Genomic DNA, 26,275 nt, shown 5'->3' with positions numbered 1-26,275 from the left:
TGGAGAGGAGGAAGAGGAGGAAGAAGAGGGAGAGGAGGAGGAGGAGGAGGAGAGGGAGGAGGAGAGGAAGAAGGAGGTGGAGAAGTGGGGGGAACAAACTAAGACACCTAAGGCTTGATGGTAAACTCAGCCCACAACTTGTCTGACCCCATGCTCCCAGCACCAAGGCTAACAGATGAGGATGACGACCTCTCCCACGTCTTCCCCTCAGAACAGTGCCCTTTCAGAAAACCTAGTTGTCTTCAAAGGCTTTCCCTGAATTTGTCTCCCCTCTTATTTGATCATTCGTACCTTTGTAAAACCTCTCTTCCCTTGAGTTCCATGACTCCATAATCTCCTGATTCCCCTCCTACCTCTCTGGTTGCCCTCGCCTGGTCCTTAAACACTGAAGCTCCTTGGCCCCTTCTCTTCTTGCTCTGCACTCCCTCCCTAGGCTACCTTATCCACTCCCACAGCTTCATTTATCACCTAAATGCCAACACTCCCAAACCTAGGGTCCCTGGGCTCCAAAGCCAGTACCAGTCCTCAGCAGCAAGGTCACTTGGTTGTCTCAAAAGCAGAGTGGTTGGAATTACAGGAAAAACATGTGTAATGTCCAAAAAAATAGTTTAGTGGCACCAAAGAGAAAAAAAAGAATTAAAAGGAAAAATAAACCATTAGGGTAGAGAGTCCTGGTGAACTGACTCTCCAAAGAAGAAACCCTCTAGGAAAGGATTAGGTTAGAAATAGTTCTCAAGACAACCCCCCTTGTGAGTCCTGGGCCCTCCAAGCAAATGCTACCTTCTAAGGAGGCTTTCTTCTTTTGCTTACCCAACTCTCCTCCAACTGGCTGAGTGCTGTAGGCCTTCAGTTAAAATAAGAGGATGCAATTTTGTTACAGGGAAAGAGTTTGAATTTAGGGACAAATGTTATATTCTGGTCATGCAATTTAAGAGGATCAAGAAGTTCTTTGAGCATACAGAGCCGAAACTGTGAATGCCTGGCTGCTCTTGGAATGAGCAGCATCTAGCTAGCCCCATGAAGGAAAGAACCTTCTGGCCTCTCCCTGGGACAGCCTGCTCTAAGAGGACATGAGCTCCTGTCCATGCTGTTGCTCTCATACTACTGGAATCCACTCTCAAAACTGGCCCTTTGCTATCTGGGTGGCCTGTCCCCCTTAGGGACTCTCAAGCCTACAGAGCTCACACAGCCAGCACCTCTGCCTGGAGTAGCCAGAACATCAGTGTGTCTGTGAGCTCCCCTAGACAAGGGCCTCCTCTATTTTCTGGGCCAAGGGCAGCAGGGAGATGGCAAAGTTGGCTTTTTTAAATCCAAATCTGGGATCTTTTCTGCCTACGGATCCCTCTCTTCCCAAGGAAAAATGGGGGAAAAATATTTTTAGTTTAATCATCACATCTAGAAAATTAGTCTTTAACCAGACACACCTAATTGTAACTAAAACAGCCAAGGAAAATTCAATATGCCTAAAAATTCAACTGCTGAACTTTTTTCCAAACCTCCCCCTCCTCCAACATTCTTCTACCCAGCAAATGGCTACCTCATCCACCCTGCTGCTCAATTTTAAACCTGGGAATCATGCTTAAAAACACTGTTCTCTCTTTCTCCAAATATACACTCAATTGCAGAACTGTTCAGATCCTTAAATCCATCTACTGCTTTCCATCCTAACATCTACTCACTGGTCTAAACCACATGTCATCTCCTCAAGATCAGCAGTCAGTTCCCAACCTGGCTATCACACCCAGCCACCTCTCCCACCAGGCCCAGTCCACTCACCGCCAGCCCTGCCTGCTGCACCAAGACGGATGTCTTATATTCCTGCATGCAAACCAGCACAGCGTAGATGCCACCCTCCCTGGCAAAGAGTGGGCGCCACTCATGCTTGGTCATAAGCAGGTAAAGGAGGCGCAGGGCCAGTACCACCACCATCTTCTCTCCCACCTGGTTGGTCAGCAGCTCCACCAGCGTCTTCACTAGCTTCTCTCTGAGAGAGAGAGGGAGGAAGGGCAAGGGGGGGAGGTAAGGGAGGGAGGGGACACTGAGATTCCCCATCCCATGCCTGACTCCCCATCCATGACTCCATCTAACTGCCTGCCCAATCCCATTCACCAAGACCCAGTCCATCAATCCTCTCTACTCCCCTCCAACTCGCTCCCCCTGCCCTAGTCTCACTCCTGAGCTGTCTCTTCTCTGCAATCTAACTGCTTCTAACTGGGAGGCAGTAGAATGAAAAGGCGAAGAACTCTCGTTCCTCTTTCCAAATAAATCTATAAATTCAATGTAACTCCAATCCAAGTGCCTAAAATGAGTTTTGTTTTTTAAAGAACTGACCAGTAGATTCAGACACAGTAGAAGAAAATATGCAAGAACAGTCAAGAAATTTTTGGAAAAGGAAATTTTGCCTACTGGTTATCAAAATACGAACATAAATGTATAATAATTAAAATTCTCAAACTTATACAGGGCATCCAAACTGATCAAGAGAATGAGAAGAGAGTTAAGGGTAGCATCTCAACCCATGAGGAAAGAAAGGATCATCCAAAAAATGATGTTTGTCATACATTTGAAAAAAATTGAAGTTGGCTCTACTTCATACCACTTGGCAAAAATAAATTCCAAGTGGATTTCAAAGTGATTGTAAAAACTGAAATCATGGATTTTTTAGAAAATACAAGGGATAGGATAGACCCTCTTAAGTAGGATAAAAATAGAAGCCATAAAAAGTTGAACATAGCAACACAAAAAACCTAAAACTTTAGCACAGTGAAAGACACCAGAAACAAAGTCAAGAGACAAGCAACATGAGCTGGAGAAAGGGTTCAATGGAGATGCTGATCTGTAGGAACAGGAAGAAAGCCTCTGGCATTCCAAGATCAGTGTTGGTCCCAAGAGGAAAAGCAGGTATTGACAGTAACTGTAGGCAGTAACAGAGATACTGAGAGAGGAACATAAAATGAGAAATCTGAGAAAGAAGGCAAATAAAGGTAGTGGGAAAGTTCTGTGTTTTTATCCATCTTTCCTCTGAGAACATAAGCTTTATGATGACTACAATGTGAATCAAATATGCATTAAACATCTATCCCCTTCTGTGGTCAAGATTTATTACAAGAAATTTAATACTCATGAGTAATATATATATAAAAATAGATATAGAGATATAAGTTAGACTACTGACCAAAACGTTAACAGTGGTGTTTCTGCATAGCTTTTGAGATGATTTTTATCTTAATAATTTTATGACTTTTAATGTGAGCAGAAAATACAAATCTAATAGTTTTGAAAAAAGCCACACAAAATATTTGAAACATAAATAACAATGGATTAGTAAGCAGAATGTATAAAGAATGTCTATTAATCAATGAGAAAAAGACAAAAACCCAATAAGAACATGGGCAAAGGTTAAAAACAGAACATTTACAAAAGAGGAAACACAAATAATAAATGCAAGCAAATATGCCTAACTTCAATAGAACTAAGGAATTAAACGAGTTACCAATCATTTCAAACTCTGTCAAATCTGATAGATAAAAAACAACAGCCAGTGTTGGGAGGGATGAGGGAAAATAGATCCATTCAAAGGCTATATCTGAACTTGGATACAATCATATTGCATCCAAGCAGTGAAAATGACCAAGCAGCTCCGTGCAGACTGGCATGGAAAGGCCTCTGAGACATTTGGAGTGGGAGGAAAAAAAAATGTAGAAACATGTAAAGTACGATTACATATATTAAAATGCAAAATCACAAAATTTTCTATTTCCAAACACACAACTACAAATGTAAATCTATAGAAAGTCTGCAGGCTACACACCAGACTGTTAAGAACGGTGAGATGGGACTTGGGCTTTTAATTTCATATTCCTTTATATTCCTCAGATTTTTAAAAAGGAGAATACATTCATATATTATTTATATAGCTAAGAAACATGTAAAAACTTTTAAAAAGAAAGTAGGGAGGAAAAAGAACAGAACAGACTCAAGCTCTAGAGCCAAAGGACCTACATTTGAATCCTGGCTCTGCTATCTGTAAAACTCTGGGCAAGCTACTTCATTTCTCTAAGTCTTGGTTTCCTCATCCATTATAATGGGATAATCAAGGTATTAACTTTTTCTTAGGTGTTAGGATTTAATGAGAGCATGCAAGTCAAACACTAAGCACAGTGCCTGGTACTGCATAAGTGCTCAAAAATTATGAGTCGTGGCAAGAGCCTCCCCTCCCACCCAGCTGCAACTTGGGCTGGACCTTCTTTCAGCCCCAGCCTTTCTCACTCTTGACCTCATAGCTCCTTCCCTTTCTAGCACCATTGCTTTACCACTGACAGCTTAAACCAAAAACCTCTTCCCTCCCCAACATTCTAACCTCAGGGATCTGTCAGGACGGACCAAAGGGTGGTCCCGCTCAGTGGCCTCCTCCACAGCCTGCGAGAGGGCGTGGAGCCCTGAAAGCTGCAGGTTTGTGTCCAAGCTGGAGATCTGCACAGTGGCCACGACTCCTGCCACATGCTGATCCAGGGAGCTTCGCGGACCAGGACCCCGCAAGTCTCTGGCCATCTCTGAAATTGGTAGGGGGAGAGGCAGTAGCTAAAAGAAGTGTGGCACCTCCAAGCCAAAAAGACTTTGCAAGTCAAGCCCGGTTATCCCACTGGTATTGAAATACAACGTTATTCGGTACTGTGACTGCATTCAGAACTTTTCCAACTCTGAGAGAGGGAGCTAATGGTCAAATAATGAAGATGAAGATACCTTGGAAAATGGACCCTCCTTTCCCAAGGATACTAAAGAAAAGGATTGATGGTTGATGAGAAGGTCAAAGGGAGGAAGATGGATGCATGGTTTCCAGCTTTTTCCCATGCAGAGGTGGCCTGACACCATGGCTTTCCCCCTACCCTGACTATCTGCTTTCACCTAGGACTTGTTCCAACTTCTTTGCCTTCCCCTCCCAGAACCTGACTCACCGCTTGCTGCCTCCTTCATCTCAGGGGGCAGAGCCATCCCCTCAGTCACCAAAAGCTGGTTAAACAGCTGTGAATCACTCTGTGCCATGGGGAGCTCTGCTTTTGCCTTGGCCGGCTCTGCTTCTGCATGAGGGGACTCGGCCTTTGCTTTGGGGGACTTGGTCTCTTCCTCTGAGAAGTTGGCCTCCGACTTTGACTCCTCTTCCAGATCTGGGGTATAGGAGTGACTTCGTGAAGAAGATGAGCTGTTTCGTTCATCAGGTAGCAGCCCGTACTTGGTGTAGATTTGGGAGTTGAGCAGGTCACTGAGGATGCTGCCCTCAAGCCGATTACTGAGAACCTGCAGCAGACCCTCCACCATCTCGACAGGCACGGAGATCTCGCCCAGAGCCTTTTCCCCCACTGCCTGTCAAAACAAGAAGTGTGCGTTTCGGACAAGCGGACAGCAAGGTCCTGGGGATGGTTATGGGAAGGGTGGCCGCCACCCACCTTGGGCTGCACACCTTCTACATCTAGACCCTCACAGCATTTGTCTCCTCCACCAGCAGGACCTTTTATAGCTCCAGCCTCCTCCTGAGAACTATCCCGTGTCTAGGGCTCCTCTTAGAGACCTCTACTGCTGACCCTATCGCTAACCCTCCAGGTATCCAGTCCTGTAATACCTCATCCAGGTTCTCCCGAAGATTCTGGAAGACTGACTGCTGCTCACATATGTCTAGCTTCTTGATGAAGAAGAGCAGCTCCCACCACTCAGCTTGGGTGAGGAATCCCAATTCTTCAGTTCTCTGAGGCTCGGGCTGGAGGTATGGCAAAGAGTAGAGCCCGTCCACAGGCTTCCAGTCCCAGGAGGGAAATGCTGAGGATAAAGGCATAGGGGTCTCAGCATCCATCAGGAAGAGAGTAGATTTCTGAATCTCTGGGGCAGCCCCTGGTCAGAGGTGGTTTTATCCCAGTCACCACTCCTCTGTTCAGACATGTTATCCATATCCCTCCTGGGCTCACCTGTGCCCAACACAGTAGCCCCTTCCCCCTTCTCCACAGCTGCTGAAGTCATATCCTCAGCAGTGTCCTCGGGGCCCAGGATTTCCAGCATGTGCCAGTGCACCCAGTAGGTGCGGCCTGTTGACTGCCAGAAGACCTGGTATGGAGGAAGGAAGGGAGAAGAATAAAGGGGGCTCAGCCCTTCTGAGCCCTAGGCTGTGAAGGCTTGAGAGGACACGGCTACGCTCAGAGCAGGGCACATAGCCCTTGGATACACATCTGGCCAGACATGGAAAAAACCTTTACTTAGCAAAGGGCTTCTTTTCTCCTGGGAAAATTAAACACAGAACTACCATATGACCTAGTAATTCCACTCTTAGGTATATTCCCAAAAGAACTGAAAACAGGGACTCGAACAGATACTTTTAGACTGAAATTCACAGCAGCATTATTTGTAATAGCAAAAGGTAGAAACAACCCAAGAGTCAACTGCCAGACAAATAAAGAAAATGAGCTCTATCTGTACAAGGGAATATTTGGCCACAAAAAGGAATGAAGTTCTGATACATACTACAACCTGGAAACCTTGAAAACATCATCCTAAGTGACTTAAGCTAGACACAAAAAGGGAAATATTGTATGACTCTCTTATATTACATATCTAGAATAGACAAATTCATAGAAACAGAAAGTAGATTACAGGTCATCAGGGACTGGGGAGGAGGAAATAGGGAGTTATTGCTTAAGGGGTACAGAGTTTCTATTTGGGGTAAACAAAAGTTTTGGAATAGTGATGCTGGTTGCACAACTTTGTGAAGGTAATTAATGTCACTGAATTATACAAAATGGCAATGTTCACATTATATATTTTTCCCACAATAAAAAATAAATTGTATAAAAATCTAAAAAAAACAGTCTTCCTTCCCCTATGTGGGGGTGGACCTTGCGTCACCTTCCTCCTTCCTTCCCTTCCTCTCCTTCCTTTCTCTCTCTTTCACGAGTGTTTTAATTATTTTTAATTTTTTAAAAAGATTTATTTATTTCTCTCTCCTTCCCCCGTTGTCTGATCTCTGTGTCCATTTGCTGTATGTTCTTCTGTGACTGCTTCTATCCTTATCAGAGGCACTGGGAATCTGTGTTTCTTTTTGTTGCGTCATCTTGTTGTGTCAGCTCTCTGTGTGTGCGGCGCCATTCTAGGGCAGGCTGCACTTTCTTTTGCGCTGGGCGGCTCTCCTTAAGGGGTGCACTCCTTGCACGTGGGGTTCCCCTATGCAGGGGACACCCCTGCGTGGCACGGCACTCCTTGCACACATCAGCACTGCGCATGGGCCAGCTCCACACGGGTCAAGGAGGCCTGGGGTCTGAACCATGGACCTCCCATGTGGTAGGCGGACGCCCTATCCACTGGGCCAAGTCCGCTTCCCCTGCGTCTCTTTTTTGTTGCATCATTTTACTGTGTCAGCTGTGGACAGGATGCACTTTTTTCATGTGGGGTGGCTCTCCTTGCAGGGTGCACTTCTTGCGTGTGGGGCACCCCTACATGGGGGTACCCCTGCGTGGCATGGCACTCGTTGCGCACAGCAGCACTGTGCATGGGCCAGCTTACCACACAGGTCAGGAGGCCCTGGGGATTGAACCTTGGACCCTCCATATGGTGGACAGATGCTCTATCAGTTGAGCCACGTCCGCTTCCCTAATATTTATTTATTTTTGGTTGTGGTAAAATAGACATAACATAAAAATCATTCTAAGTACTTTAAGTGGACAAGTCTTTGATATTGAGTACATTGACAGTATTGTGTAACTTTCACCAGTATCAATATCCACACTATTTTCAACATCCCAAACCAAAATTCACACTCACTTAGCAATAACATCCCATTCCACCCTCCCCCAACCCCTGGTAACCACTATTCTGCTTTTTGTCTTTATGAATTTGCTTATTCTAAGTATTTTATATAAGACAAATCATACAATATCTGTCCCTTTATGTTTGACTTATTTCATTTAACATGATGTCCTCAGGGTTCATCCATGTCATCCCATATGTTAATACTGAATTCCTTCTTTCAGCTGAGTAATATTCCATGTATGTATATTTCACGTTTTGTTTATCCGTTCATCAGTTGATGGACACTTGGGTTGCTTCACCTTTTGGCTATTTTGAACAACACTGTGAAAAAACACCGGTATACAGCACCTGTCCAAAACCCTGCTTTCAGTCCTTTAGAGTGTATAACTAGGAGTGGAATCACCGAGTCATATGGTGATTCTATGTTTAATACAGTGGCCGCACAGAAATGTGGAAGGGTTCCTAACACATCTCTTTCTATCCTTAATGGCCTCTACTCCAGCAGTCCTGCCGGGCCTCCACCACTGCAGGTGTTTCTCCACATACGTTTCTGCTTTCTGGGCTTGAATGTCCTCCTGACTTCACAGCCCACCCCCCCCCAGATTTTCTCGGCCTTCCAAATGATCCCTCTCCTCGGTGAGTGGTCCACTGCTGCGGCCCTTTTACATCCCAAACCCCTGCGTGGCCCCAGCCAAAAGAGACCTCGCCCAGTCCCACTGCCACGTGCACTCGCCTGCACAGGGGGCACGCCGTTGTTGCTCTGCCGGAACTCGCCCTCGTCCCCAGCGCTGATCTCTTCGTAGTCATCCAGCATCCGCACCCGCATCCCCGGCGTCAGTGTCTGCTGCACATACTCACCATAGCCACTACGGCTGGAGAACTGAGAGCGCAGGCGGAAAGCCCGCCCTTGTTTCTTGGGGGCACTGCTGATGGTGGGGAGTAAAAGGCCAGGGCCTGAAACGCAGGGCTGAAAGATGGACCGGGTCTGCCTTGGGGGCGACGTGCCCTGCTCGCTGAGGTTCCGGGCCCAGCCCATGCTCCGCACCAGCTCTGAGATGAGGTTGCCAACAGCCATACTGAACTCCAGCTTCCGCTGCCCACGGCTTTTCTCCGAGCTGAACTCCTCCCTCCTTGGGGAATGGGAGTCTCCATCTCCAGCCCCTGGCTCTGGACTGTTATTCAGTTGATCCAGCAGGGAAGTGACACACAGGTAGCGCTTCACCAGGGAGAAGAGCAGCTTTCCTGGGATCTGCAGGATACAATCTTTGGCCTAGGTTCATCTCCCAGCTTTAGCTCCTCCCCTTTCTTCTTGATATCATCCTCTACAGAAAAATATAAAGGACTCATCCCTGAGGCTGTAGTTCTCAAACTTTGGTTTGTGTGAGAAACACACACAGGGAAGGTCTTTAAACACAGATTCCTGGGTTCTAACCTCAGAGATCTAAGAAAGTCTGGAGTGGAGAGTGGGGCATGACCCTTCACTTTAACAAGCTCCCAAGTGGCTCTGGTACTGAGGAACAGTCCTGAACCAACTTTTCAGAAGCCCTAGGCCTCGTACAGAGCTGGAGTACCTGAGGCAGATGAATGCCTTCAAAGGCCATGCAGTGCTCCTCAGAAGATGTGGTCTCTGCAAACAGCTCCAGCAAAGTATAGCGGCTGTCAAAATCCATGTGCTGCTCGATGCCATCTTGCTGGCTCAGCGACAGAAGGACATGAGCCCGACTCCCTGTAATCCACACCCAATCCATATCTTCCCACAAGCCCCAATAATTCCCCTGCTCCCACCTTTTCCAGACTCTCCATCGCCTATCCAAGAGGTTTCCAAACTTAATTGTGAGAAAGCCCCACAGTAAGTACATTTCACATGGTAACCCAGTACAGCATGTGTACATGTAACTGCAACATACTACAAAACTTACCCCTATTAAGTGCTGTGCACTGCTATTTTACTTTCCTTTAAAAAATGTTGGTTGTAACCCACTGAATTGATTTCATAACCAATAAATCTCAACCCAGCTCAGAAAATGTCCCATTGTCTTCTCTGTCACTGCCCTGAAACCAGACAAACTAGGTTCTATCACTTTATCCTGTTGATATAATACCTGTAATGGCCTCTTAGTCTATACTTTCCTTTGCATTGAATTGCTATTCACCAAATTCTAGGTTCTCTTCCAGAGTTGGGATCTCTCTCTTTCTGTTCTTACTCCTTGTGGCCCCGTTCTCTCCAATGCTTTCTTTCTTCCCCTGGCTGATTCTTACCAGCATCGTGGGCTGCCAGAGCCTGCAGCATCTTGCCCGCACTCCGACGGATCTGAGACTCAGGGTTGCACAACATCTGCATGAGCAGGTCCAGGGCCCCTGTTTCCCTGAAGACCCCGGTGAGGGGCCCAATGCTGGCATAGGCACTGAGCACGTGGATGGTGTGGAGCACGGCGGCGGTGAGTTTGGAAGTCCCACCCTCTGCCAGCTGCCTGGCAGCCCTGCGTACCAGTGCCCGCACATCAGCTTCCATCTCTCCCATTGCCACTTCATCCAGACCTCCTGGATCCCGGGGAAAGCTTCCTGAACCCGCAGCTGGCTCATGCTGAGGTCCCTTTGATAGCACCCGTTCACCTAACAGCATGGGGCAGTTGGCATAGACCTCGGGGGCTGACAGCCACATGAGGATGTGCTCTGCCTTGCCTTCAGAGCCCACACCCACTCTGCCCACTTCCCCACACTTCAGGACACTCCATCGGATCAGGTATTCAGGACGCCCATCATGCCCAGGCCGCTGTCGAAGGAGCTCTTCAGGATATGCCTGCAGCCGGGACCCCAAGGGCACCATGATGTCCCCGGCACGCCGTGCCCCCACCATCCTGACCTCCTGGGACATACAAGGAGAAAGATAAAAGCAGTATGGGAAAGGGAAAAGAGTACATGGAGGGGGTGGAGTCTTGGGATATAGATGGGGTGGTGATTGGTAAATTGCAGGTGGAATTCAGAGGTCAAAAAAACGGGCCAGATACAGGATGAAATGTAATGACAGGAGAAGAAGAATAGAGTAAAAACAAGAAGATAAAAGGGACAGGTTTAAGAAATGGAAGAAGTTATGAGAGAAATGAGGAGTAAAAGACAAAGTAACAGAAGGCGCATGGCAGCTAAGCAGGGCAGTCTGGGCAGAAGAGCGGGGTGGCCGAGGGATACAGATCAGGACTTGGAAGGATGGCCTGGGGGAGCAGGAAGGACAGCAGCATGTGAGACAGTGGGGCCAGAACATATGAGAAAAGTTGAGATGAGGAAAGGGCAGGACAAGGAGAATAAATGAGGGAGCAAAGTTGGAATGTGGAGTATAAAGAGGTAGGCCTTGGGAGATATAAAGAATGGAGATGGAAAGGAGTCTGGGATGTGGGGGCAGATGGCTGGATGTGAATATTGTGGAGGGGGGAGGGGCCCAGAGGCCAAATAAAATTACGGGGGAAGAAAGGACCAGGTCCCACTTCATACTTAGGCTAAATGTATGGCAAAGATCTAAGGCAAAGGGTGGAAATCATGAGATGAGGGGTAGGGACTGAGGCCAGGAGATGGTGGGGGTATTTATAGAGAGGGGAAAAGGAAATTGAACTCTGGCTTTTTTGCTAGCTACAAAAATTTAGGCAAATTACTTGACTTCTGAGCCTGTTTCCTTGTCTGTAATTTTTTTTTTAAGGAGGTACCTGGGATTGAACCAGAGACCTTGTACATGGGAAGCAGGCGCTCAACCACTTGAGCTACATCTGCTCCCCTGTAAGAAGGTAATTTTTACACCTACCTCACAAAGTTGTTGTAAAGACTTAATAAGCTCATGTATATAAAGCACTTAAAACAGTGAGCAGCAAGTAGTGAGTGCTCAGTAAACAATCTAATATTATTATTTGTAGATGGGGAAGGTAAGAGCAGTCATTAGTAAACCGAAAGATTACGAGAGAGAGGTATTACTAGAGGTATTATGCCAGAAGATTCTAAAAAGAAGTGGGGTGATGGTTATGCTAATGATCATGATAGGTAGCAGGTGTAGTGGCAACAGAGAATGATGAGAATAAGAATATAAGGTAAATCCAAGTGAAGAAACAGCCGTCAGGGCAGATGTCATGTTGGAGTATAGGAACTGAAAATGAGAGTAGAAGACAGGAGGGAAGGGGAGGAGAAACAAGGATGTGGGGCTGGAAGGGGCAGAGATCAGCTAGCACGGGGAACCAGAATGGAAGGTAACCCGTAATGTGATGGGATCCTGATCGGAGCAGGTTGGAAAAGTAAAAACAATCGGATAGGCCTCAACTGGGGCGAAGGGGGACGGGGACACGTCTGTAAGGTGGGCCTAGAGCAGGAGCAACAAAATTGAGGTGTGAGGAGCAAGGATGCGGGCATAAGGCCAATAGGCAGACGCAGGCAGCAAGGTGAGGCCCACGCTTACACATAGTGGGGGCGATGGACGAGACCCAGCAAAAGGAACAGGACCGGGGGGCGCGGTCCGAGGTGACTGACAGGACCTAGCAAGTCTCGGCCAGATCCGGCTCCCTCCGTCAGCCCCACAGAGTGGGCTGGGGACCGGGGAGGAAACAGGGGAGGGATCGGGGAGGGATCGGGGAGGGATCGGGGAGGGGCCGGGTAGGCGCGGAACTTTCCTCTCACCTCCCACCTCCCGGTTTCGTGCTTGCTGGGACCCAGCGGCCGGTCCCGCCGTCCTGGCCCCGCCCCCCCAGCAGCTCCCTTCCGGGTCACTCCGCGAGTGCACGCAAGAGCGTGCATCTACGGGTCCCACCGCGGCCCACAGTCGAACGCTGCGGAAGAGCGCGCGAGAGGAGCATGCGTAGTGACCGCGGGCGGTTGCGCAGGGGGAAAGCGAGCTAGGCGGGCAGCTGGGACGCTGGGGTCATGTTGCTCTTTTCTCTGCAGGCCGAGTTGGCAGCTCTTTCTGACCACAGTAAACTTAAAAATGCCTCTTCCCTTGTCTAGGTCTGCCTTTCTCATCCCCCACCCTTCATCATGACATCCACTCATCTTCCTCCAACCCAGTAACCTAAATCACAGGCCCTTTCCCACACTCTAACCCTACGGCTGTCCTTTTGAGTTTTCAGTAGGTCACGTGTCCGTGTCTTGCTCAAACCCTTCAGTAATCCTTTGGGTTAATTGTATCACTTTTCCCTTCAATTAAAATTGCTCAACTCCACCTTGGCCTAAGCCCCTAGCTAAGCCATGCACAGGGAAAAAGGCCCCTGCCCCCCAAAAAGTTCCTTACATTAAATCTGGCAGGGTTCAACAACCCAAACTATCTCTTAGCGTTTCAGTTTTCATCAAGCAAAGAGGCTTGCTTCTCAGTGCACCAACTTTTTTGGGATGTGTTTCGTGTTCACACCTCCCTCCCTCCCTATGTGGAAAAACAGAGCCAAAGACCCTACAGTCTGTGCACAAAAATGATACATTTATTGAAAGAGTATTTTTTTTAATACAAAAGAAAGCTCTGTACATAGGACTGTGACCATGTCCACTATTCCTGGGTCAGCATCCCAGGGGAAGTAGAAACCACTGACATACACACCCACATTCACACATACACATTCACTCAGGTACACACACACAGACACACACACATACCCCAGAGCCACCAAGGAAGGGAAATACCAAGGGTTGCTGCACATATAAATGCCACCTCATCCTTGACACACACACATGTTCTCACAAGGCCACGCTCACACAACACACATTATAAGCACTTTGATTCATTCACTGGGTCTGTCTTTTGTGGGAAGGAGAGTAGGAATTCATCAGTCTCCTCCCATGGGTGGGGGAGTGGGGAGTGAGTGAGTGGTGGTGGAGTGAAACAAGAGCAGAGAAAGGGGGCTGGGCAGTTACAGACCTGAGTCCCAAGCTCCCCACTCTCTGGCCCCTGCTTTGCCATGTCCCAGCCTGGTAAGCCACCAATAAGCCCCAGCTATCTCCAGGAGAAAGCCCAGAAAGGTGATTTCCATCTTAGCACCCCAAATCGGGGTAAGACAGCAGTGGGGGTTATAGGTTAGGGGGTTCTCAAACATGTCGGCAAATCATCCCCTTGACAACTAGGCTGTGCGTAAAATCTTCCCCCACCCCTTCACCTAATCACAGAAGCAGGTTTGTTCGTACTGAAGGCAGTTGTAAAGCATTACATAAACTCCTCTGCAACTGCTGCCCTGTTTCTGAAAAAGCTCCCTTTCTGGATATAGGTGGTGAAGGTAGGCTCTGACACAGGGTAAAAGACCCTCCCCCGTGCTGGCCCACCCTCAAGGTCTACCCCAAGGAGGGTAGAGGCGGGTGGGGCACGGCCCCTGTACAAATTACATAAATACTGAGGTTACACTTAGAAAAATAAAGTCATTTTCTTCAAGGCTTTTTGTCTTAATTTAAAAAAGTTACAGTAGCTGCTCACTCCCTGGGAGAGCTGCCCATTTCTGGCTCCCATATGGCTGCACTCAGCCCAAGAGCTGCTCTCACTTCTTCTGACCCCTATTCCTACCTCTCACCCCTCCCAGACCCCACCCTGCTCACTGCAACTTGGGCCCCAGGCAGCTGCAGGCCTGGGGGAGCACAAGGCTGCAATGCCCATGCGTGTGGCACAAATGAAGTCAGTTGCCCAGATCTGACACCCTCCCACCCCACCCCCACATTTGGTCTCCCTCTTCCCTCTCCCTAGCAACAGCCCTAGAGGGCAAAATGAGCCCCAGGGCTGTGGGTCACCCTCCCCACCCCATCGGGGCATGGCCTGAGGGCCCCTCCCCTGGCTTTCTCCTGGAAACAACCCAGGACCGGGCCATCCCAGAATCTCCCCCCCCACACACTGGTGGGCCCCAAGCTCATGGGGTGGCTCTGTCCCCAGGGGCCCAGTCAGTTCTGGGGAGCTCTTGGGCTCCCCAGGGAAGGGGAGTTTGGGTAGGGAGGGGGACGAGAAAAACGCCATAAAAAAAAGTTAAATATTTTAAAAATATATATTTATAGATTTGTTTTCACTTCGTCTCCTCAAATAAAAAGTTCAAAATCAACTTTAAGTAAAGCAGCTGGGAGGAGAGGGGTGGGGAAGACAGGGCGGGGGAGAAGGGAACACTGGTGGTTCCCTCCATCCCAGAAGCCCCTGGAGGTCCAAGGGGAATGGCGAGGCAGGGCAGATGGCCCCAGGAACCTGCCCAGTGCACAGGCCCAGCTACTCAGGAGCTGAAGGGGCAGAAGGGGGGGCGTGAGGGGAAGCCCCCATCTCCCCAGCTGGCTCCCTGAGGGGCAGTGGCAGGGCTCTTTAAACCCAGCCCGTGGCAGACACAGTGCTGACCTGGGATCAGCAAGGAGGCTGGGGAGAGGGCCCCAACTGCTTCCTCAGGGGAGGACGCAGTGCCTGGTCATCCCACAGAAGGCCCATGTGTGGGAAGGTGGGGCACGGTCCCATTGGGTAGAGCTAATACTCATGGCAAACATGGAGCCGAACTGGTGAGGGGCGTCTGAGGATGGAGGGCAGCGCCACCGTCAGCAGAAATGGGGGGGGGTGGAGCTAGACAGAGGGGGGACGAGGGAAGACGGGGTGGAGAGCAGGCAGGCCCATTTCTTTGGCTGGAGTGAGAGGGCTCAGTTCTGTGGCTACCCACTCCTCCTCCCCGCCTCCCTCCTGCGGCCCGTCAACGTGTGTGTAAAGAAAACGTGAAAAGGCAACAATAAATAAGTGGTGCCGTCCCTTGGCCCATCTGTCCAGGGCAGCGGGGCGGATCAGTCACTCTTGGTGCTGTGGGCGGCGTCCAGGTTCACCACCTGTAGCTCGGTGAGGTTGCTGCTGCTCCCGGCCTGCTGCCCTATCACAGCCATCTGGGGGGAAGGGGATGGTGAGCAAGGGAGGGGGAGGGCCTGGCCAGCCAGCTCAGGCTCCCGCTGCTCGCCCGCCAGCCACAAGCCCGACCAGAAAACACGATGCAGGCCTCCGGGCTACAGATTCTGGCTTTGACCAAAACTGGTAATGGGGTCTCCCAAGGTCAGTATAAAGAAGTGGCTGGGATGGGGTGAAAGGTACCCCCACCTACCTGGTGAAGCTGAACTGCAGAAACAGGGATCTGCACTGTCCCAGACGGTGCTGTCAGGAACACCTGGGGGACGCCACCTGCATGGGAAAACAATATAAGACACTCATATCATTGTTCAAAAGAAACTTCCAGATATCGGCGGAGTGATGATAAATGCAAAAATGACTGGGTGAAAAATAAACAAAAAAGCGCTAAAAGTAACTTAAAAAAGAAAAATATTAATAATAAAAATAATGAAAGGAAAAAATAATGAAAATTTTTAAAAATTAAAAAAAAATGAGTGACCAGGTAAGCCTCGGATGCAAGTGTCCAAGGATGCATGTGGTTATGGGTGTTCAAGTGTACATGAATGTCCAGTTAGACAAGTGCATGCATGCAAGAGTGTGTGTGTGCATTTGCATGCAGAGGTATATATGCAGGCATCCAGGTGTGTGCGCAAGAGTGTGGGGGGGGCTTCCAAGTGTGTGTGGGGGAGGGCACATCTGAGAGAGAGAGGTGTATGTGTGCAGGCATCCAAGTGCACATCTGAGCACGGGGGGGCGAGGGGGGAGGCATATGAGTTTAAAGGCGATAATCCTACTTTCTCAGCCCCACCCCTCTGCTCACCTTGCTCCTGGACTTGGCTGTGGGACACCTGCATGGTGGATGGCGCCTGGGAGAAGGCATTGAGCACAGTGAGGCTGCCATCACCCAGGCCCGAGGTGGGTGCATACATCACCGCATGGGGGCTGGGGTACATCATGTGGCCACCCACAGTTGTGGGCACTGATGACGTCATGATGGTGGCAGGCAGTGTCACTGGCAAACACAGACATGTGTCAGGGAGACCGGCACTAATCCCTTCTGACAACCCCCACCCCAACCCCAGGAATTCCAGGCCTCCGGAGCCCTCCTGCCATTTTCCAGATCAGAAGCTAAACAAGATTTGCAACCCTGCTCACCGTTATTGACTAGGGAAGGCCTTGAACACAAGAGCCCCGACTTTTCGTTTTATCCTATCTCATTGTTCTATTTGAATGTCTGTCTGCTGAATTCTCAGTTCCAAGACCCTGAGGTCTTGGGAAAAAACAAAGATTACAACCGCTGACCCATTCTAGGGAAACTCAGATTCTCTTCATTTACGGATCTCCATCTTGCCAATTATATTTGTTCTCACTCCTTCTCCCTCTTCCTAAATGTGCAGCTAACAAACTTGTCTTTTAAACCAGAGCTTCTCAAATATTACTGTGCATATGATCACCTGGGAGTCTTGTTAAAATGCAGATTCTGATTCTGTATGTTTGGGGTAAGCTTAAGACTGAATTATCTACCAAGCTCTCTGAGATGCTAGTGCTGCGAATCACAGATGACACTTTGTGTAAAAGTAAAAACAACCTACAAGTACCACAATTTTGGAAGTGTCTAATTTCCGAAATAACTAGAGACACCCCAGGGGAATTATGGCCACCCCAAACCTAGGATATCCTCCTACGAGGAGACAACTGCTCTATAAATCCTTCCTGGTAGTTAAGCAAATATATGTCTTTGGGCAAGCTGCTTCTTTCGGGGCCTTAGGTTCCTCATCTGAACCAGGAAGGTGGCTTCAAAGGGTCCTAATTTCCCCTAGAACCCATTGCCCCCCTGCAGGGTGGGATTCGAAATCCCACCAGCCACCTTCACCCAATTCTCCTGTAAGGATTAGGCCCAACACTCCAGTCTTCACTTTAAAAAAATTCCCCAACTACATCCAAGAGGATGCTGCCGAGTACCTGCAGAAAGGCTGCATGGGGGAAGGTGGGGCAAGGAGGGTGACAGGGCTCCAAGATATACCTGTCCCGCTGGAGGAGGTCTGCGTGAGGTCTGTGCTGCTGTCACGAGAGGGAGACGCTTGCTGTGGGGCCTGGTGCACCTGAATGGCCTGCACTGGGACCTGCTGGGCCACTGCCCCACCTAAGAGAGAGATTTATTTGTGCTCGCCCTGCCCGGCCACCACTTGGACCAAGCACCCTCACATACCCCCAGGCCCAGGGTCTGGCACACTGGTTCCCAACTCCCATCGCTATCTTTCCTGGGAGCCAGAGGCTCTGCTTGTCCCATCTCGCAGGGTTTCCACACTCTGCTCTCAGCCCTCCCTTCTCCTCCTGCCCCAGGCCTTGCCACCCACCTTCTTCAGCTGGCCCAGGGGCTGGTATTGACCCACCGAGGACCTGATCTGCCTTCCAGTCAACACAGGGAAGTGGTAGAATGTCTACTGTCCCTGTGGCAATCAGGGCACAGAGCCAGGGCTAGCCAAACAAGGTCAGAGGGTTATGGTTGAAACCTACAGACAAGCAGGGGGTCTCAGTGGGGAGGGACATGACTGTCAATGGGACACAAGAGGCCTCTCTCTGGTTCTGGCCCATTTACTCTCTTTCTGAACAAGGAAAGTGGTTCTCCTTGTGCCAGCACTAAACCCACCCTTGGCATGCTCAGTTTGCCCCAGAGAGGACGATGTCTCCCTGACCCTTCAAACTCACCAGGCATGAGGGTGAAGCTGGTTGGCAGTTGCATGAGGCCCCCAGAGACAGGGCCACTGCCTGTACTCTTCAGCACAGTCCCATTGGCACTGCTGATAGCGCTGGGGCTGACGCTAGCAGACACCGGTGCCAGGTAGTTGGTGATGGGGAAGGAGGGGCCGCTGCTGACTTGCATGGTGGTCGAGGTGCTGGGTGCTGTCTGGATGGTGGAGGTGGTACCCGGCAGGTTGGTGACTGTGAATGCTGGCTTCAGCGTGTCCTATACCCAGGGTAAAGTTGGAGCAGTGAGCCTCTACCAGTCCCCACCCCTGCAGAAGCTTCGTGTGGTGACTGTGAGCTTGGACTCTGGCCAGTTCGCCTGGGTTCAGATCCCAGCTCTGCCCTTTACCTACTGCGCTTCAGTTTCCTATCTGGAAAAAGGGGATAGGATCTATCTCGTAGGATGCACGAAGGTTAAACAAATTAACATTCATAAAGCGCTTAGACGAGTGCCTGGCGCACAGAAAGAGCTCTGTAAATGCTGTGATTCCCTCTCTCTGTCCCAGCAGACGGTGGGAATCACACTGGTTCAGGAGTCAGGAAGCCCGGAGTCTGTTCCCAGCTCTGGCAGTGACTGTCTGGGCAACCTGGGACATCGCTTCCTCTCTCTGAGCCTCAGTTTTCCTCTTCTGTAAACATGAGGAGGCTGGGTAAGACATTCACTTTTTTAAAAAAGGGCCCTTCCCACTCTGATCTGCCAGCCTTCTGAGATGGGGTCTGAGAGTTTTTCAGGGACTTGGGGTTGGAGAAAGATCTTGGAGGTGTGGCAATGAAGCATTTTATGCCAAATATTTAAGATTTAAACTACCAAAGGAACCCATTCATCCAAAAGTTTCCTGGGAACAAATGAGCTGTACTGGCAAAAGGTTTGAAAATCATTACAGATGATACACCACTGAGGGAGAGGGGAGTCCAGAGTCCTGCCTCTCCCCTTAGGGAGCCTTTGTTCTTAGAAGGGGAAGGAGGAAGCCGCTAGAGCGGAGAACTGAGGCGACTAGGGGGCTTCAAGATAGGGGGGTTGGGGTGGGGACGGTGCGGGATGTTTGCTAAGCAACTGGGCTGGAGGCCCCTGATTGGCAGAGGCGTTGCTAAGGCAAACAGCGCCGCTTCCTTTGATTGGCCAGCTAAGGACACCCGGAAGGTGGAGCTTCCCAAGATGAGCACGGGAGGAAGCCCAGCCCCCTCTCCTAACCAGGAAAAGGAAGGAGGCGGCGTAACTAGGGCCGGCATCCCGGGAAGCAGGCGTTCGCTCCCTTACGCGCCCGCGCCCTGACACCCTGAGAAGGCAGGCGGCTGGTAATAAGGTAGTCTCCACACAGCCAGCTAGCTGGCCTGCCGACCGTGCTGGGTTCCCAGGACCCTGGGAGCCGGGAGGGCCCCCTTCCTACTCTCTGGCGGCCCAGCCTGCCGGGAGGGCAGGGCTAAGTTACTCCCCCGCCCTGGCCGGGGAGACAGCTGGCGGGAGGAATGCAAGGGCCCTGCCAGGCAGGCGGGCTGCGGGCGGGAGGCCGGCGTGGAGCCGGAGCTGGCCTTATATGGGCACGGAGGCCGCCCGCTTATCTAGGGGGCCGGCCTCCTGTCAGGGTAGCGAGGATGGACACCTGTCCCTCAGGATGAAGGGCACTAACCCGGCTTCACTTCCCGGCGGTGGTGGATGTCTATGCACCTGTCCTGGGCAAGGGAGGGAGAGACACTCCCTCCCTTCTCTGTGCAACAAGTCCCATCCCCTGCCCCCCCCTTCCTCTCCCAAAGGGGATCCAAACACACCTTGGTCTCCCCACTGCTGTCCGACTCAGACACCTGGTAAGTGAGGTCTGTCTCTTCAAAGCCTGTGGCACTCATTCTCTGGTCTGTGGTGGGGTCGGAGCGTGGTGGAGAGTCTGGCGAGTTGAGGCAGGTCTGAATCAGCGCCTTGCCAGTCTCACTGGTGATCATGGGCTGCAGTTTGCGGGTGGCAAAGGTATACACATGGCCTGTCTCGCTGGCCACCAGCAACAGCACCTGTGTCCCTGTCAGCGTAGACAGCTCATAGGCCTGGGGGAAGATGGGCAGATCAGCAAAAATTTTCATCTCTACCTTCCTTGAGAAGTAGAAAAGACCACGTGACTTCAAGCCCCCACTCCAACAATGACCTTCCTCTCCAGTGACTCTAGAGGTGCTTTCTGGATATCAGAAGGTGAGCTGGGGTACAGCAAACTACCCACGCTTCTTCTTTGAGAAGCAGCAGCATCCACCAGTCAACTTACACATGCCCCAAGGAAACAGCCATGGCCCCCTGGAGACAGAACAAATCATCTCTATGGACATGGAGGAGCCCAATTAGCTGCTCCCCACTGAGCTTGGTGCCCCAAGCATCATGGAGAAACAACTCCCATGCCCTCCTCACTGTCACAGGGAGCAGCAATGGCAGTCACACAAAGCATTAGGGATAAAGGACCACCTAAGCTCCTCAAGTTTCTTTCCAGAAACTGCACAGGCCCTAACCTGTGGCCATGGCACTATAATACTGTACACTACCCTGTCTTCTTTCTCTGTCTTGGGGAGGAAGGAAGGAAAAGATGGTCTTGCATCAGAGGTTTCCTTCATGAGCACCCCCAACCCTCTCTATTGATGACCAAGTGACAAGGGACACTGATAGAGTAGTGCCTCGAGTAATGAAAGATGGGGGATGATTAGCACCTCCTACTCCACTATGAGCCCAGACAGGGGTGCCTTTAAGGCTGGCCCCAGAGATGCGATCCTCACTCCCAACAAAGTTCAACACCCCACCTCTGGGAACAGCTCAGCTGGTTTCTATATGGGACAAATACAAATACTAGCCAAAGTCCCTAAGGTTCTGGCTTCTTATCTCCCAGTTCGTCTGCTTTCATCCCTTTCCTGTCTTCTGCACCCCAAGATGACTCCTCTCCTCATCCCTTTTCCCAGATAACTGGCTGACAGAGAAAAATTTCTAGGTACCTCTGTAAATCTCCCTGTGTTGCGCCCAAACTCCATGCACAGATTCTCCCTAGGATTGGAAACCCTATCTGTCCCAAAGGCAGGCAGTTCTGCTGCCTGTCCCACCTGGAGCATGCTGGCTTCCAGTGGGTGGCAATGGAAAACACATGGCCATTGCGGCGCTTGGTCCACGCTGCTCAGGGCAGCACCAGTTCTCCCGCCCTGCTTCCTGACCTGGGTCCCCAGCCCTGCCTGTCCCTCCAGCCAGCACGACTGGGGTGCTGCCCACCTTCCTCCCACACAGGCTCACCCGTTTTCATTACTGCTCCCCTCCCAGCTCCAGCTTCCTCGCCTCCCCACCTTTTCTCCAGCTCCCTGCCTTACAGGTGCTCACCTCCACCTCCCTACCTCCCCAGCGCCCACTCCCAACACCAGAGCGCAGCGGACCTCCGGACCCGACAGCTCAGTAGCCACCCCCCCGGCAGCCTCGCAGCCTCCCAGTGCCGCTTCCTCACCCCTCCACTCCACGAGGGCCCTCTTCCTCTGTCGCGCCGGTCACTCCCACCTCGGAGCCTTTCCCTTCTTTCCCGGGCGTTCGCGGCATGTCCCCTCGCCCCACATTTCCCGGGCGGCCCCTCCCCTTTCGCCCACTCCGGGTAACAGCCATCCCCTCCCACACACCTCCTGCGGACTCGCCGCCTCTCACCTCCGACCGGGCTCGGCCTCCCTCCCGGGCTCCCCCTGCCCATCCCCACCCCTCCCCGGCCCCCCGCGGCCCACCAGCCTCCCCGCCCGGTACCTTCTTCATGATGCCCGTCTTCCTCTTGCTGAAGGTCGTGTAGCGCCGCAGCTTGTTGTCGATGAACTCCATCTTGATCTTCACGCGGCCCCGGGTCTTCTTGCCCGGCTTGGCTCCGCTCACCGCGCCGGTCACCGGGCCGTAGCCCCCGGTGGCCGCCGCCGACGCCTCGGGCCCGCCGACCACCACGCCGAGCTCCATCTCGCTCAGGCTGCGCTTCAGGCCGCGCCGCTCGGCGCCCAGCTCCTCCTCCTCGCCCGACTCCGAGTCGCCCTCGCTGCCGCTGTAGAGGGCCCCCGCGGTGGGCGCCGGGGTGCTGGCCGCCGCCGCTGCAGCCTCCCGCTCGAGGCGGCCCGGGCCGAGCCCCGCGCCGTTCCCGGGGACCCGGCCCCCGTTAGCCCCGCGAGTCCCGCCGCCGCCGCCGCCGCCCGGCCGCCCCGTCGGGGTCCGGTTCAAGCTGCCCCCCAGGGCCGAGCCCCGGCCCAGCGCCGCCGCGGCCCCAGCTTGGCTCGGTAACATGGCGTTCAATGCAGGAGCGCGGACGGGCACTCAGCGCGGAATCGGAGCCGCCGCCGCCGCCGCCATCGGCTTCCCGGTTCCACCCGGCGCTCGCGCTGCCGCTGGTGCCGCTCTCCCCGCCGCCGCCGCGGCGAACCCGGGGCCCCTGCACGCCCGGGCCGACCTGGGCCCTCACTTTCCTGCCCCTGTGGCCCGGGTTGCCCCAGGCCGCGCGCAGCGCCCCCTGTCCGTACGCTCGGGCGGCGCGCCCGGCGGCCGTCAGCGTCCCCCGGGGGGCAGGGGCTGCTGGCCGCGGCCGAGACGGCGGGTGGAGGGGGCCGGGACCACGCGCTGGCGGCGGAGGGATCCCCCGACCCTTCCCCCCATATAAAGAGATACAATGTTTCCTTTTATGGCGAGGCCGCTCCTTATATGGTGAGCCCCAGCGCCCCCGCCCCATTGGTCCGCGGTTCCGGCACCTCCGCTCTCCATTGGCCCGCAGGGGGCGCATATTTGCATAGACAGACCAAACTCGCTGCTGTCATCCTGCGTCAGACGGCGACCCCGAAAGGGGAGGAGCCGACGCCTCTTAAAGGAACAGGAGAGGCGCTGTGACTCCGCCCCCCTGAGCCACAGAATGGTAGAGAATTGGGAAGAACTGGCTGAGAGGAAACCCGGGAGAGGACTGGAGAGCAGCCTTGTGGAGGAGAAGGAGCTGCACTGGCAATCCGAGCACTGGCAAAGCTGGACGCAAACACTGCGGGAGTCGCTGAGTGGATTGTGGGAGAGTTCAGTAAATAAGAAAATACAGCCCAGATACCAAGGAAGGAGTGCAGGGATTGAAGGGAAGGCAAAGTCACTGGCCAAGCGAAGGAGGCTTAGGGTCCCCGGTGTCCAGACTCGCGCGCCTCCGGCGCTGCGCTCCACCCGCTCCTCCCCCACCCCATCCCGCGACTTCCCTTTCCTTTCGCTCTCTTTTCACCGCGACGCGACGACACTTTAGGCCCGCTTCCCGGTTCTCATTCATCATCCCCTACAGTGGGGGGTCTTTGGCAGACGTACATCTGGAAGAGGCCGGAGGAGAAAGTCTGCCTCCCGTCCCCCAGAGGGGGCAGGGAGGAGAGCTGGAGGGCCGTGAAGACTTCCAGCTGCGGGCTGGGCTGGGGGAGGGGGTGGTTCCCAAGATAAAACCCACCCCGCAGCCGGTGCAAAGGCCTGCGAGAAAGTGTAGCTGGGCAGAAAGTTTAAGGGCACGCGCACGCACGCGCACACACGCACACACATGTGCCTGTGGGGGCTTGATGGTGTCTGTACCCCAGAGAGGCATGTTCCTAAATGTAATCCATTCCTGTGGGTGTGGACATTTTGACCCGGCTACTTCAGGTGAGGTGTGACTCACCTCATTCAGGATGGGTCTTAATCCTCTTTCTGGTGTCCTTCATAAACAGAATGAATAGAGACAGAGAAAGCCAGAGAAGCAAGCTGAAAGCAATGAAACTGAGAAGAAAAGGGAGAGACCGGCAGGGCTACCACGTGCCTTGCCATGTGGCAGAGGACCCAAGATTCCCCAGCGGCCAGGATTCAGGAAGATAACATCGCCTCAATGATATCTTGATCTGGACATTTTTCTCAGCCTCAAAGCGGTAAGCTAATAAATCCCATGGTTAAAAAGCCAGCCCATTTCGTGATATCTGCTAAAACAACACCCTTCTCTGAAAAGCCAAGAAAGTCCATGGGGGGGGGGGGATGGCAAGCTTAGAATTGTGACGCTGCAAAGCCCAGGTTCAGGGTCCTGAGTCTGGGTGTTAGCTTCACAGCAGTGAAAATAGCTGGATTATTCCAATCTGGCCAATAGCTAGTCCTGTGGTTGTGCCTGGAAACAAGTGATTTGACCTCTCTGAACTCCATATTCCTCGATGATGGTACCCATCTCATGAGGCTCTGACATAGATTTAAAAAGAAAAACTGTTACTTACTGGAGTAAGTAAGTAGTCAGTGAATAGTAAACAGGAGCTACCTGGGGTAACTCGTCCCTGGGATAAACCTTGAGGTGTATAAGGGGATGGGAGAGGTTGATGATTCCTGCCTTCGAAGTTGTGAGGATTAAATAAAGCAGTTTATTTTCTAAACTGTTGTTGGTGGTGAAATCAATTTACTGTATTACAGACAATCTTTAAAAGAGTAAGTTAGCAGACATCACAAAAAACAAGGGTAGGGGCGGCGGACTTGGCCCAGTGGTTAGGGTGTCCGTCTACCACATGGGAGGTCCGTGGTTCAAACCCCGGGCCTCCTTGACCCGTGTGCAGCTGGCCCATGCATAGTCCTGATGGGCGCAAGGAGTGCCCGTGCCACGCAGGGGTGTCTCCCGCGTAGGAGAGCCCCACACACAAGGAGAGCCGCCCAGCGCGAAAGAAAGTGCAGCCTGCCCAGGAATGGTGCCGCACACACAGAGAGCTGACACAAGATGATGCAATAAAAAGAAACACAGATTCCTATGCCGCTGACAACAACAGAAGCGGACAAAGAAGAAGACACAGCAAATAGACACAGAGAACAGACAACCGAGGTGGGGAGGGAAGGGGAGAGAAATAAATAAATCTTTAAAACAAAAACAAAAAGTAAGGGTAAATAGTGTATAAAACTTTTGTTTGAGTTATAATATAGATTGAACCATATGTAATTGCCATTTTATAAAGTCAAAAAGGTGGAATAGTGTCAATTGGCAATGTCAATGGCATTTCTTAACGTGAGTCACAATCCAAAGACCTTGAGATAAGATGCCTTATATATTAACATAGACTTACGCATCAAATCCTTAAACACTGGAATTAAGAACTTTCTCTTCCTGAGCATTTCCCAATAGTTTCAAAGCGCTTTTTTTTCTTTTCGTAATTTTCTCTGCCCAACAGGTAGTTAAACATATGGAATGTATTAGCACAAGAGGAAGAACAGTTCAAATAGATAAATAGGTTCCAGAAGGGTTTGGGGGCCACAAATGGTGCTTAGAGGTGTGATTTGTAGGAGCAGCAGTCTTATAAACACAGACATAGGGTTTCATTGCTGCCTGGCCTCTAAAGACTTTTTTTGTTTGAGCCCCGTTGTATCGACTCTCAGAGAGTGACAGCCACTAGAGTTAAACGAGGGCTGCTTGGGGTACTGCCTTCAGCGTGGGCGCTCCAGAGGGCAACTGCTCTCTACCCCCTCCAGCCGGGAGGGCATCCTGAATGAGCAAGTTCTCAGCTCCCCTTCTAATAGGCTGCCCTCTCTCTGATTTCACCGGCTCGCGTGTCAGCGCCCCAGCACTTCCACCTGGCTTGGAGTCCTGCTTGGGATGGCTTCATCTTCACAAGCTTTTGTCACCACAAGAGGCCTCCGCCCACTCTGCATTCATTATAGTACTATAGGCCCAGGGGCCTGCGACTGTTGACCGGGATACAGTCGAAAGAAAAAAATGGCTCAGGGATGTGGCACTTTGGGGTCATGTAATATTGAAAACTCAGGAGCTTGTATATAAAATTCTTGTGAATATCCATCCTTTCTAAAAAAATTGTAATTTCTGGCAACTCCAGGCCCCCTGACGCCTGGAGTGAGAGGCCATGTAGAAGAGGCATCTGCTCTCCAGTTCACCGCAGACCCCACACAGCTGAGAGGGCTCAGATAAGTTCTCTGCC

General features: G+C 51.5%; 2 protein-coding genes and 1 long non-coding RNA gene across 8 annotated transcripts in view; 1 reads left to right on the top strand and 2 right to left on the bottom strand.

Moving 5' to 3' along the window:
• Window positions 1-12,533, bottom strand: part of CUL9 (cullin 9) — a 39,009-nt gene extending 26,476 nt beyond the window's left edge. The window contains exons 1-9 of one of the 6 annotated variants that reach the window (XM_058306761.2): window positions 12,439-12,533; window positions 10,048-10,654; window positions 9,360-9,514; window positions 8,522-9,037; window positions 5,958-6,093; window positions 5,618-5,811; window positions 4,956-5,361; window positions 4,361-4,553; window positions 1,777-1,984 (exon numbers count right to left, since the gene is read on the bottom strand). In XM_058306761.2, coding sequence (XP_058162744.1) covers window positions 1,777-1,984; window positions 4,361-4,553; window positions 4,956-5,361; window positions 5,618-5,811; window positions 5,958-6,093; window positions 8,522-9,037; window positions 9,360-9,514; window positions 10,048-10,645 — 2,406 coding nt within the window. In that variant the 5' untranslated portion in view covers window positions 10,646-10,654; window positions 12,439-12,533. Of the gene's footprint in view, window positions 1-1,776; window positions 1,985-4,360; window positions 4,554-4,955; window positions 5,362-5,617; window positions 5,812-5,957; window positions 6,094-8,521; window positions 9,038-9,359; window positions 9,515-10,047; window positions 10,771-12,438 lie in introns of those variants that run through there. The other 5 variants (XM_071218467.1, XM_058306762.2, XM_058306763.2 and 2 more) reach the window with 5 other exon arrangements.
• Window positions 12,534-13,206: 673 nt separating this feature from the next.
• Window positions 13,207-22,732, bottom strand: SRF (serum response factor). The gene is made up of 7 exons (XM_004451372.5): window positions 22,107-22,732; window positions 20,138-20,404; window positions 18,332-18,590; window positions 17,646-17,765; window positions 16,443-16,634; window positions 15,837-15,913; window positions 13,207-15,624 (listed from the first exon to the last, which is right to left on the bottom strand). Exons 1-7 carry the CDS (start codon window positions 22,623-22,625, stop codon window positions 15,529-15,531), a joined length of 1,530 nt encoding a protein of 509 aa, XP_004451429.1. The 5' UTR covers window positions 22,626-22,732; the 3' UTR covers window positions 13,207-15,528.
• Window positions 22,733-23,628: 896 nt separating this feature from the next.
• Window positions 23,629-26,275, top strand: part of LOC111762526 (uncharacterized) — a 36,623-nt gene continuing 33,976 nt past the window's right edge. The window contains exon 1 of the long non-coding RNA XR_002795631.3: window positions 23,629-24,247. This is a non-coding gene — a long non-coding RNA (uncharacterized lncRNA). The remainder of the gene's footprint in view (window positions 24,248-26,275) is intronic.

The sequence above is a fragment of the Dasypus novemcinctus genome, chromosome 11 (assembly GCF_030445035.2).
Source record: "Dasypus novemcinctus isolate mDasNov1 chromosome 11, mDasNov1.1.hap2, whole genome shotgun sequence".
Taxonomy (NCBI): domain Eukaryota; kingdom Metazoa; phylum Chordata; class Mammalia; order Cingulata; family Dasypodidae; genus Dasypus; species Dasypus novemcinctus.
This window is presented reverse-complemented; position numbering and strand designations above follow the sequence as displayed.